This window comes from Rhinopithecus roxellana, chromosome 17 (genome assembly GCF_007565055.1).
Source record: "Rhinopithecus roxellana isolate Shanxi Qingling chromosome 17, ASM756505v1, whole genome shotgun sequence".
Lineage (NCBI taxonomy): Eukaryota > Metazoa > Chordata > Mammalia > Primates > Cercopithecidae > Rhinopithecus > Rhinopithecus roxellana.
The window spans coordinates 4784165-4796360 of record NC_044565.1 but is presented as its reverse complement, the minus strand read 5'-3'; the positions used below and the strand labels follow the sequence as shown (position 1 = coordinate 4796360).

General features: G+C 50.9%; 1 protein-coding gene across 3 annotated transcripts in view; it reads left to right on the top strand.

Moving 5' to 3' along the window:
* Window positions 1-12196, top strand: part of LOC115894363 (maestro heat-like repeat-containing protein family member 1) — a 58015-nt gene that overhangs the window by 7989 nt on the left and 37830 nt on the right. For all 3 annotated transcript variants that reach the window (XM_030921785.1, XM_030921784.1, XM_030921783.1), the window contains exon 2: window positions 8260-8337. In XM_030921785.1, coding sequence (XP_030777645.1) covers window positions 8316-8337 — 22 coding nt within the window. In that variant the 5' untranslated portion in view covers window positions 8260-8315. The remainder of the gene's footprint in view (window positions 1-8259; window positions 8338-12196) is intronic.

Sequence of the window (12196 nt, the reverse complement as noted above, 5' to 3'; positions counted from 1 at the left end):
ATTTTTGTATTTTTAGTAGAGGTGGGGTTTCACCATGTTGGCCACACTGGTCTCGAACTCCTGACCTCAAGTGATCCACCTGCCTCGGCCTCCTGGAGTGCTGGGATTACAGGCGGGAGCCGCCGCACCCAGCCAGTCTATCTTAAGTAACAAGTTGAGCAGGTTCCTTCTCTTCCTAGTTGAGGAAGTTCCCTTCTCTTCTTGAGAATGTTTATCATAAGTGAACGCTGGATTGTGACAAATGCTTTTTCTGCATTTATTGAGATGATCATATGGTTGTTCTTTCTTAGTTTATTAGTGATGTGAATTATATCAGCTGAATTTAAAAATATTAAACCGGCCAGGCACGGTGGCTCACGCCTGTAATCCCAGCACTTTGGGAGGCCAAGGCCAGCAGATTGCCTGAGCTCAGGGGTTTGAGACCAGCCTGGCCAACATGGTGAAACACCATCTCTCCTAAAAAAATACAAAAATTAGCTGGGTATGATGGTGCGTGCCTGTAGTCCCGTCTACTCAGGAGGCTGAGGCAGAAGAATCGCTTGAACCTGGGAGGCAGAGGTTGCAGTGAGCCGAGATTGCGCCATTGCACTCCAGCCTGGGCGACAGGGCAAGACTCTGTCTCAAAAAAAAAAAAAAAAAGAATTTGCACATCTGTGTCTATAAGGAATATTGGTTTGTAGTTTTCTTTCTTTTTCTTGAGACAGAGTCTTGTTCTGTCTCCAGACTTGAGTGCAATGGTGCTATATCGGCTCACTGCAAACTCTGCCTCCTGGGTTCAAGCAATTCTCTTGCCTCAGCCTCCTGAGTAGCTGGGATTACAGCGCACACCACCACACCTGGCTCATTTTTGTATTTTTTTTTTTAGATGGACCCTTGCTGTGTTGCCCAGGCTGGAGTGCAGTGGCGTGATCTCAGCTCACTGCAACCTCCGCCTCCTGGGTTCAAGGGATTCTCCTGCCTCAGCCTCCTGAGTAGCCAGGATTACAGGCGTGCGCCACCACGTCCAGCTAATTTTTTTGTATTTTTAGGAGAGACGGGGTTTCATCATGTTGGTCAGGCTGGTCTCAAACTCCTGATCTCATGATCTGCCCGCCTCGGCCTCCCAAAGTGCTAGTGTGAGCTACCACGCCCAGTCTAATTTTTGTATTTTTAGTAGAGATGGAGTTTCGCCATGTTGGCCAGGCTGGTCTCGAACTCCTGACCTCGTGATCCGCCTACCTTGGCCTTCCAAGGTAGTGGGATTACAGGTGTGAGTCACCACGCCCAGCCAGTTTTCTCTCTCTTTTTTTTTTTTTTTTAAGATGGAGTCTCAGTCTGTTGCCCAGGCTGGCGTGTAGTGGTGTGATCTCCGCCCACTATAACTTCCACCTCCCAGGTTCAAGTGATTCTTGTGCCTCAGCCTCCCAAGTAGCTGGGATTACAGGCACGTGCCACCATGCCCAGCTAACTTTTGTATTTTTAGTAGAGACGGGGCTTCATCATGTTGGCCAGGCTGCTGTCGAACACCTGACATCAAGTTATCCACCCACCTCAGCCTCACAAAGTGCTGGGATTATAGGCATGAGCCTGTATAGCTTTCTTACAAGGTCTTTGGGTTTGCTATGAGAGTAATGCTCAGAAAATCAGTTGGGAAGTAGTCTCTTCTGTTTAGTTTTTTCAGGAAGAATTTGTGTATAGTTGGTATTATTTCTTCCTTACATGCTTGGTAGGATTCCCCAGGGAAACCATCTAGGTTCTGTGGGAAGGTTTTTTTACTGTAAGTTCAATTTATTTTTAGCTATGGGACTATTTAGGTTATCTCTTTGTGAGTGAGTTTTGATAGCTTGTAGCTTGTGTCTTTTTTTTTTTTTTGAGACGGAGTGTTGCTCTGTCCCCCAGGCTGGAGTGCAGTGGCCGGATCTCAGCTCACTGCAAGCTCCGCCTCCCGGGTTCACACCATTCTCCTGCCTCAGCCTCCCAAGTAGCTGGGACTACAGGCCCCCGCCACCTCGTCCCGCTAGTTTTTGTATTTTTTTTTTAGTAGAGACGGGGTTTCACCGTGTTAGCCAGGATGGTCTCGATCTCCTGACCTCGTGATCCACCCGTCTCAGCCTCCCAAAGTGCTGGGATTACAGGCTTGAGCCACCGCGCCTGGCTGCTTGTGTGTTTTAAGGGATTTGCCTATTTCTTTTCTATTCTTTTTTTTTTTTTTTTTTGAGAAAGGGTCTTTCTGTCACCCAGGCTGGAGTGCAGTGGTGCAGTCTTGGCTCACTGCTACCTCTGTTTCCCAGGCTCAAGTGATCCTTCCACCTTAGCCTCCTGAGTAGCTGGGACTGCAGGCATATGCCACCATGTCCAGCTAATTTTTATACTTTTGGTAGAGGTGGGGTTTCGCCATATTGCCCAGGTAGTCTTGAACACCTGAGCTCAAGTGATCCACCTGCCTTGGCCTACCAAAGTGCTGGGATTACAGGTATGAGCCACCGCGCCTGGCCATCTATTTCTTTTTTTTAAATTAATTAATTTATTATTATTATTATTTTTTGAGACGGACTCTCGCTCTGTGGCCCAGATTGGAATGCAGTGGTGCTATCTTGGCTCACTGCAACCTCCACCCCCTGTCTCAAGCAATTCTCCTGTCTCAGCCTCCCAAGTAGCTGGGAAAACAGGCGCACACCACCACGCCCAGCTAATTTTTGTATTTTCAGTAGAGATGGGGTTTCACCATACTGGCCAGGCTGGTCTTGAACTCCTGACCTCAGGTGATCCATGTGCTTCGGCCTCCCAAAGTGCTGGGATTACAGGTATGAGCCACCACGCCTGGCCAATTTTTCTATTTTTAGTAGAGGTGGGGTTTCACTGTGTTGGCCAGGCTGGTCTCGAACTGACCTCAAGTGATCCATCCACCTTGCCCTCCCAAAGTGCTAGGATTACAGGCGTGAGCCAGCCCACCTTGCCCGGCCTCTAGTTTCTTCAGGTAGAAGTTGAACTCATTCTTTTTTTCCTGCACATTCTCTGTATACTTTAGTCATTCTTCTTTTCTAAAAAGACATTTAATGCTGTAAGTTTCCACAAATTTTGATATGTCGTTTCATTTTCTTTCACTTCAGCATGCTTTGTAATTTCACTTTTGATTCCTTTTTAGACCCATGCATTATTTCAAAGCATATTAAATAGTTTTGAAACTCTTGGGGATTTCTCAGATATCATTCTCTTATTGATATATTTAATTCCATTGTGGTCAGAGAACATACTTTGTATGCCTTGAATTCTTTTACACTTTTTTTTTTTTTTTTTTTGCGAGAGGGTCTCCCTCCTGTCGCTGAGGCTGGAGTGTGGTGGTGTGATCTCTGCTCACTGCAGCATTGACCTCCTGGGCTCAAGTGATCCTCCCGCCTCCAGAGTGGCTGGGATCACAGACATGCGCCACCACACCCAGCTAATTTTTGTATTTTTTGTAAAGACAGGGCTTCGCTGTGTTACCCAGGCTGGTTTTGAACTCCTGAGCTCAAGCAATCAATCTGCCTCTCAGCCTCCCAGAGTGCCAAGATTACAGGGTGTGAGCCACTCTGCCTGGCCGAATTTTCTGTTCACTTGTTCTAACAGAGACAGAGGGCTGGGCATGGTGGCTCACACCTGTAATCCCAGCACTTTGGGAGGCCGAGGTGGGTGGATCACTTGAGGTCAGGAGTTCGAGACCAGCCTGGCCAACGTGGTGAAACCCCGTCTCTACTAAAAATACAAAAATTAGCCAGGCATGGTGGCGCGTGCCTGTAGTTCCAGCTCCTGGGCAGGCTGAGGCAGGAGAATCAATTAAATCTGGGAGGCGGAGGTTGTAGTGAGCCGAGATCCTGCCACTGTACTCCAGCCTGGGTGACAAAAGCAAAACTCCATGTCAAAAAGAAAAGGAGAGAGAGATGTTGAAATTTACACTGGAATTTGAATTTGTCTATTTTTCCTTGCATTTTTATTAGTTTTGGCTTTGTGTATTTTGAAGCTCTGTTACCAGGTAAAAGTGTTTAGGATAGTTAGTATTTCTGAAATCTAGTTTGTCTAATGTGACTCCAGCTTTCTTGTAACTAATGTCAGCCATGTTTTTCTTTGCCCATCCTTTTGACATTAACCTCCTAGTGTTAACATATTTAATCTTTCCTGTAGTTTCTCAAATATATGATATAGTTTTAACAACTAATGTCTGTGTCTCTGAACTCTTTCGTTTGTGTTATTTCTGGGTCAGGATGGTTGGTTCATCCTCACAATGGGTTGAATTTTCTTGCTTTGCACGCCTGGTAATTTTTTTTTTTTTTTTTGAGACAGAGTTTCGCTCTGTCGCCCAGGCTGGAGTGCAGTGGCGCGATCTCGGCTCACTGCACGCTCCGCCTCCCGGGTTCACGCCATTCTCCTGCCTCAGCCTCCCGAGTAGCTGGGACTACAGGCGCCCACCACCACGCCCGGCTAATTTTTTGTATTTTTAGTAGAGACAGGGTTTCACCGTGTTAGCCAGGATCGTCTGGATCTCCTGACCTCGTGATCCTCCCGCCTTGGCCTCCCAAAGTGCTGGGATTACAGGCATGAGCCACCGCACCCGGCCCACACCTGGTAATTTTTGTTTGGATGCCAGGCATTGCTTTTGCCTTGGTGGTGCTGGATATTTTTGTGTTCCTGTTAGTATTCATGAGCTTTGTGCTGGGAGCTGGCGAAGTTACTTGGGAACAGTTTGATCTTGTCGGGCCTTTCTTTTAGCTTTGTTAGGTGAGACCGGAATGACGTTTAGTCTAGGACTGATTTGGTTGATGACTGGGGTGGAATGCTGAGCACTCTGCCTGGTGCTCCATGAGTCATGACACTGTCCACTCCAGCTGCTGGGAGCAGGCCCCATTCCTGGCCCTGTGGAAACCCTGGATGTTGCTTCTCCTAATCCCCTTGTGTGGCTCTTTCTGCAGCCTTGGATAGTTTGTTCTCATACAAGGCATTTGTGTTAGTTTTCTAAGGCTAATGCAACACGTTACCACAAACGTAGTGCCTTAAGCAACACAAATTTATTACCTTAAAGTTCTTGGAGTGAGAAGTCTACCAAGGGTCTCACCAGCCCGAACCCAGGCGCGGGGGACTGCTTCCCTTCCTGGTGCCCCTGGGAAGGGTTGCTTCTGCTGTCTCAGGTTCCTGGCAGAATTTGGTTCTTTGCATCTGCAGGACGGAAGCCCCTGTTTTCTTGTCAGCTGCCAGCTGAGGGCCATTCACAGCTTCTCCAGGCCACCTGCATTCCTCGTCTCAGAGCCTCCCTCCTGCATCCTCCAAGCCAGCAGTTGTGGGGTGAATCCTTCTTACGCTTCAAATTTCTCCTCCCCGCTCTTCCGTCTCTTCTCTTTGACCCACCCAGGAAAGATTCTTTGCTTTTAAGGACTCATGTGATTAGGTTGGTCTCACCCAGGTAATCCGGGATAATCTCCCTGTCTCAGGGCCTGTACCCTTAATCTCATCTACTGAATCCCTTTGCCGTGTAAGGGTTCATACACACAGGTTCTGGGGATTAGGGTGTGGGCAGCTTAGGGGCTATTATTCTGTTGACCAGTAACTTGCTGAGCGCCCAGGGAACCCGCTGCAGGTCTCTAAAGTTCTCTCTGGGCAACACTTTCTCTGGTACAAGAGACTGCAGACTCTAGCCACTTTGGTATCGGCCGGCACTACCCGTTCTGTCTCTTCAGCCTAGGTGTTTTGCTGGGCCCTAAGCCTGGGTCCTCTCTCCAGGCAGTGAGCTGGGCTCTTGGGGCTATGCCTCATTTCCTACCTCTCAGGCCTCACTGTCCTTCATATTCTCATGTCCCTTGTCCTGAGAAATGGTGATGTCTTGTGTTTCGTCCAGTTTTTTTTTTTTTTTTTTTTTGAGACGGAGTCTCGCTCTGTCGCCCAGGCTGGAGTGCTGTGGCCGATCTCAGCTCACTGCAAGCTCCGCCTCCCGGGTTTACGCCATTTTCCCACCTCAGCCTCCCAAGTAACTGGGACTACAGGCGCCCGCCACCTTGCCCGGCTAGTTTTTTTTTTGTATTTTTTAGTAGAGACGGGGTTTCACCATGTTAGCCAGGATGGTCTTGATCTCCTGACCTCGTGATCCGCCTGTCTCGGCCTCCCAAAGTGCTGGGATTACAGGCTTGAGCCACCGTGCCCGGCCTTTTTGTCCGGTTTTTTAGTTGTCCTGTGTTTCTCGCCTGGGCCTGGAGCAGACAAGTCCAAGCCCGTGTGCTCATTTGTTTTGTTAGCTCCTGTTTGAGTTGGGTGAACGTGGCTGCTGCACTGGAAGGGGTACTGCACAGTCGTGGACTGGCATTGGTTCCACTGGTTTCTTCCTGGACGGTGGAGCTGAGCAGTGCTGGCTACCTGCAGGGCACAGCCACTGGTCCCAGATCCCAGCCGCTCAGCCCAGCTCCTCCGCCTCTCCAGCTCAGCTCAGGCCTGGGAACTCTGGCTTCTGATGCTCCACGTCAGACGTGCCCTTGTCTCTGGGAAGTGTGTGCTGTGGGCACTTTCATGGGTTTTCTGCCCTGCCTGAGAGTCACTGCCCTCCTCAGCTCTTAACACTTCCACAGCTTGGGATCTCTATGGAATATGTTTTTTTGTTTTTCTTTTTTGGTTTTTTGTTTTGTTTTGTTTTGTTTTTTTAGACAGAGTCTCACTCTGTTGCCCAGGCTGGAGTGCAGTGGCATGATCTCAGCTCACTGCAACCTCTGCCTCGCAGGTTCAAGTGATTCTTCTGCCTCAGCCTCTTGAGTAGCTGGCGTTATGGGCACGCGCCACCACCCCCAGCTAATTTTTGTATTTTTTTAGGAACGATGGGATTTCACCATGTTGGCCAGGCTGGTCTTGAACTCCTGACCTCAGATGATCCACCCGCCTCAGCCTCCCAAAGTGCTGGGATTACAGATGTGAACCACTGTGCCTGGCCCTGTTTTTCTTTTCTTTTTTTTGAGGCAGGGCTTGCTGTGTTGCCTAGGCCGGAGTGCAGTGCAGTGGTACAATCTCAGCTCACTGCAACCTCTGCCTCCCAGGTTCAAGCAATTCTCCCACCTCAGCCCCCTGAGTAGCTGGGATTACAGGCGGGAGCCACCACACTGGCTAATTTTTTTGTATTTTTAGTAGAGATGGTGTTTCACTATGTTGGCGAGGCTTGTTTCAAACTCCTGGCCTCAAGTGATCCACCTGCCTCAGCCTCCCAAAGTGCTAGAACTTTTATTTTATTTTTCTGAGACAGGGTCTCATTCTGTCGCCCAGGCTGCAGTGCAGTGGTGTGTTCTTGGCTCACTGTGACCTCTGCCTCCCAGGTTCAAGCGATTCTCATGCCTCAGCCTCCTGAGTAGCTGGGACTAAAGGTGCCCGCCACCACGCCCAGCTAATTTTTGTGTGTTTAGTAGAGACAGAGTTTCATCATATTGGCCAGGCTGGTCTTGAACTCCTGACCTCAAACGATCCGCCCACCTTGGCCTCCCAAAGTGCTGGATTACAGGCATGAGCGATCGCTCTCGGCCAAGATTTCCATGATTTCTTACCTCATCTCCAACCCATGTGTGCACAGCACAGGGAGGTGTCCTGGCTGGTCAGGGGTGGGTCATGGCGTCTCTCCTTCGTTTTTCTCTGGAGTATGTTAGGAAGGAATGGTAGACAGGAGGTGATCGAGGGAATGAAGGGGCTGGTGGGAGCTCAGAGAACAGAGAATGTGAGTTGTTAGGATGCTGGCTGCCACGCTCATGGTGGGCCTGCAGCCCCTCTGATGACCCAGGTCCTCAGAAAGCATGATGCAGGACTTGAGTGTGTGCCCGTGGTGAAGAGGCAGAAGGAACTTGGACACTTGCTGGACCCGATTCTTTGGGACCATCGTCGCATGCCGTGGTGCATGGCATGCAGTGTGTGAAAGCGGTGTGGCCGTGCTCAGTTCCTCGGTGTGGAGGAGGATGCTCTAGATGGAGATGCGTCTACTCCTGCTGGGGCTGATGGTGGCGAGGCGCCTGTGGGCCAGCTGTGGACAAGCCTGTGCAGGCCTGTGAGGCGCTGGCAGGACTGATGGTTGCTCAGGGATGGAGGAGTGTTGGAAACTGCTGAGGATCATGGTGCCTTTTGCCCTCCCTGAATGGCTCAAAGAAAATGTGACAGAGATGTTTCCCCCAGAACAAATTAAATTAAATTGTGTGTTTTACACGGAAATGGTAATTGCCCTCAGATATCGTTGAGGCTTAAACTCAGATATCGTCGAGGCTTATGAATTAAATCTTGTGATTTTGGTTATTCCAGATTGGAGAAGAAGTTGTCCATGTTCACACTGGGTGAAGGAAGCTGAAACCACAGACATGGCTGAGTCCTCCATAAAGAGTGAGTGCATGGGGCTTGGGGGTGGCCGTGTGTGAGGCCTCTCTTGCCTCTGGGTCAGGGCAGGCCAAGGATCTTACCAGCTCCAATGGTGCCTGGAGTTCCACCCTACACTTGGGAGCCAGCGTGGGTTCTGGGCAGTTTAGGTGATGTGGCAGGTGTAGACCTCCCCAACACTAGCCTTGAGTTTGGGACTCAGAAAAGCATATGGCATTCAGGATGTGATCTGAAGGTTTTGTTTGACTTTTTTTTTTTTTTTTTAAGACAGGGTCAACTGGGCACTGTGGCTCACACTTAAAATCCCAGCACTTTGGGAGGCCGAGGCGGGTGGATCACCTGAGGTCAGGAGTTCGAGACCAGCCTGACCAACATGGCGAACCCCATCTCTACTAAAAAATAAAAAATTAGCCAGGTGTAGTGGCATGTGCCTATAGTCCCAGCTACTCGGGAGTCTGAGATAGGACAATCGCTTGAACCCAGGAGGTGGAGGTTGCAGTGAGCTGAGATCGTGCCCCTGCACTCCAGTCTGGGCGATGGAGCGAGACTCCATCTCAAAAAAAAAAAAGACAGGGTCTCCCACTATCACCCAGGGTGGAGTACAGTGGTGCAATCATGGCTCACTGCAGCCTCAAACTCCTGAGCTCAGGTGATCCTCCTACCTCAGCCTCCTGAGTAGCTGGGACTACAGGTGCACGCCACCACACCCAGAAGTATTTTTCATAGAGATGAGAGTTTGTCATGTTGCCCAGGCTGGTCTTGAACTTCTGGACTCAAGTTGATCCACCCGCCTCAGCCTCCCAAAGTGCTGGGAATACAGGCGTGAGCCACCGCGCCCGGCCTGGAGTGACTGCTGAATGAACATGCTTTCTCCAGATGTTCATCAGAAAAAAAAAAAATTAGCAGTCTTCAAAGGCTGTTCAGGCTGCTGCAACAAAATATCTTAGATTGGGTAATTAATGAATAATAGGAATGTATTTCTCACAGTACTGGCGGTTGGGAAGTCCCAGATAAAGGCGCCGGCAGATTCGATGTCTGGAGGGCTGTTCTCTGACTCATAGATGGAGTCTCTTGCTGTGTCATCTCATGACTGGAGGTGCTGAAGGGACTAGGGTGTCCTGTAAGCCTTTGTTTGTTTGTTTGTTTGTTGAGACAGGGTCTCACTTTGTTGCCCAGGCTAGAGTGCAGTGACCTCCTGGGCTCAAGCCATCCTCCCACCTCAGCCTCCCAAGTAGCTGAGATTACAGGCATGTGCCATCACACCCAGCTAATTTATTTTTCTTTTTTTTGAGATGGAGTCTGGCTCTGTCACCAAGGCTGGAGTGCAGTGGATCTCAGCTCACTGCAACCTCCACCTCCCATGTTCAAGTGATTCTCCCTGCCTCAGCCTCCCGAGCAGCTGGGATTACAGGTGCCCCCCACCACACCTGACTAATTTTTGTATTTTTAGTAGAGACAGGGTTTCACCAGGTGTGCCAGGCTGGTCTCGAACTCCTGACCTCAGGTGATCCATCCCCCTTGGCCTCCCAAAGTGCTGAGATTACAGGTGTGAGCCACCGCACCCAGCCCACACCCAGCCTATTTTTTAAAGTTAGTTTTTGTAGAGATGAGGTCTAGCTGTGTTGCTGAGGGTGGTCTTGAACACTTGGCTTCAAATCATTCTCCTGCCTCATCTTCACAAAGCACTGGGACTACAGTATGAGCCACTATGCAGGGCCTCAATCTTTTCTTTTGTTTTTTTTGAGACTGGGTCTTTTTTTTTTGAGACGGAGTCTCGCTCTATCGCCCAGGCTGGAGTGCAGTGGCCGGATCTCAGCTCACTGCAAGCTCCGCCTCCCGGGTTGACGCCATTCTCCTGCCTTAGCCTCCCGAGTAGCTGGGACTACAGGCGCCCGCCACCTCGCCCGGCTAGTTTTTTGTATTTTTTAGTAGAGACGGGGTTTCACGGTGTTAGCCAGGATGGTCTTGATCTCCTGACCTCGTGATCTGCCCGTCTCGGCCTCCCAAAGTGCTGGGATTACAGGCTTGAGCCACCGCGCCCGGCGAGACTGGGTCTTGTTCTGTCACTTATGCTGGAGTGTGATGGTGCTCTCAGCTCATTGCAACCTCTGTCTCCTGTCCTCAAGGGATCCTCCCACCTCAGCCTCCTGAGTAACTGGGACTACAGGTGCATGCCACTACGCTGTACTTTTTGTATTTTTTTCTTTTTTTTTTGTAGAGACAGGGTTTCAACGTGTTGGCCAGGCTGGTCTCAAACTCCTCAACTCAAGTGATCCACCAGCCTCGGCCTCCCAAAGTGCTGGGATTACCGGCGGGAGCCACTGTGCCTGGCTGTCAAGCTTTTTTTTTTTCCCCTCGAGATGGAGTCTCTCTCTGTCACCCAGGCTGTAGTGCAGTGGCGTGATCTTGGCTCATGCAGTCTCTGCCTCTGAGGTTCAAGCAATTCTCCTGCCTCAGCCTTCTGAGTAGCTGGGACTATAGGCACCTGCCATCACACCTGGCTAATTTTTATATTTTTAGTAGAGATATGGTTTCACCATGTTGGCCAGACTGGTCCTGAACGCCTGACCTCAGGTGATCCACCCACCTTGTTCTCCCAAAGTGCTAGGATTACAGGCGTGAGCCACTGTGCCCGACCCCATCAAGCGTTTTTATAAGGCACCGATCCTGTCCACGAAGGTGGAGCCCAAAGGCTCCACTCTTAATGCCATCACACGGGGTTAAGTTCCAACAGGTGGATTTGGAGGGACATGGCATTGAGGTTGTGGCAGCGTTGCCGCTGGATCTTAATGCTGTCACACGGGGTTAAGTTCCAACAGGTGTATTTGGAGGGACATGACATTGAGGTTGTAGCAGCGTTGCCGCTGGATCTTAACGCCGTCACACGGGGTGAAGTTCCAACAGGTGTATTTGGAGGGACATGGCATTGAGGTTGTGGCAGCGTTGCCGCTGGATCTTAACGCCATCACACGGGGTGAAGTTCCAACAGGTGTATTTGGACGGACATGGCATTGAGGTTGTGGCAGCGTTGCCGCTGGATCTTAACGCCGCCACATGGGGTGAAGTTCCAACAGGTGTATTTGGAGGGACATGGCATTGAGGTTGTGGCAGCGTTGCCGCTGGATCTTAACGCCATCACACGGGGTGAAGTTCCAACAGGTGGATTTGGAGGGACATGGCATTGAGGTTGTTGCCGCTGGAGTAGGGAGCACAGATTTGCCCAGAGGCTCAGTTCAGCCTGCTCTCAGTGGGAGGGTCCCTGGGCGGCTGAGCCTCTGTACCTGAGCACGCAGGCCCCGGTTTGGGTCTGGAGTCTGCTCTGGCTGCCACCACTTCCCCACCTGAGGCTGTGGCTCACTTAAGGCTGAGTGTGTGCGGGGCCAGAATGGGTGAATCTCTGCCCACTTGTCCCTGCTCCCTAGAGCTCTGTCCCAGTGATGAGACACACCTCAGGGCTCTTTAAGTGCCACTGTTGGGTGCCATGCCTTGAGCTTGAGGGAGACCGAGAGGCCCGGGATGGCACTGGGGTGTTGATAGGAGGAGGTGGGGTGGTAAGAAGAGTCTATGAGTACAAGTGGGGCCTGGGAGCTGCCCAGCCAGGGCAGTGCAAAGCAGTGAGAAGGTGAGGTCGAGGGAGGGGGCGCCGCCTCACTGCCCTCAGAGGGAGGGGGCGTGGCCTCACTGTCCACAGAGGGAGGGGGCGTGGCCTCACTGCCCTCAGAGGGAGGGGGCGTGGCCTCACTGTCCACAGAGGGAGGGGGCGTGGCCTCACTGCCCTCAGAGGGAGGGGGCGTGGCCTCACTGCCCTCAGAGGGAGGGGGCGTGGCCTCACTGTCCACAGAGGGAGGGGGCGTGGCCTCACTGC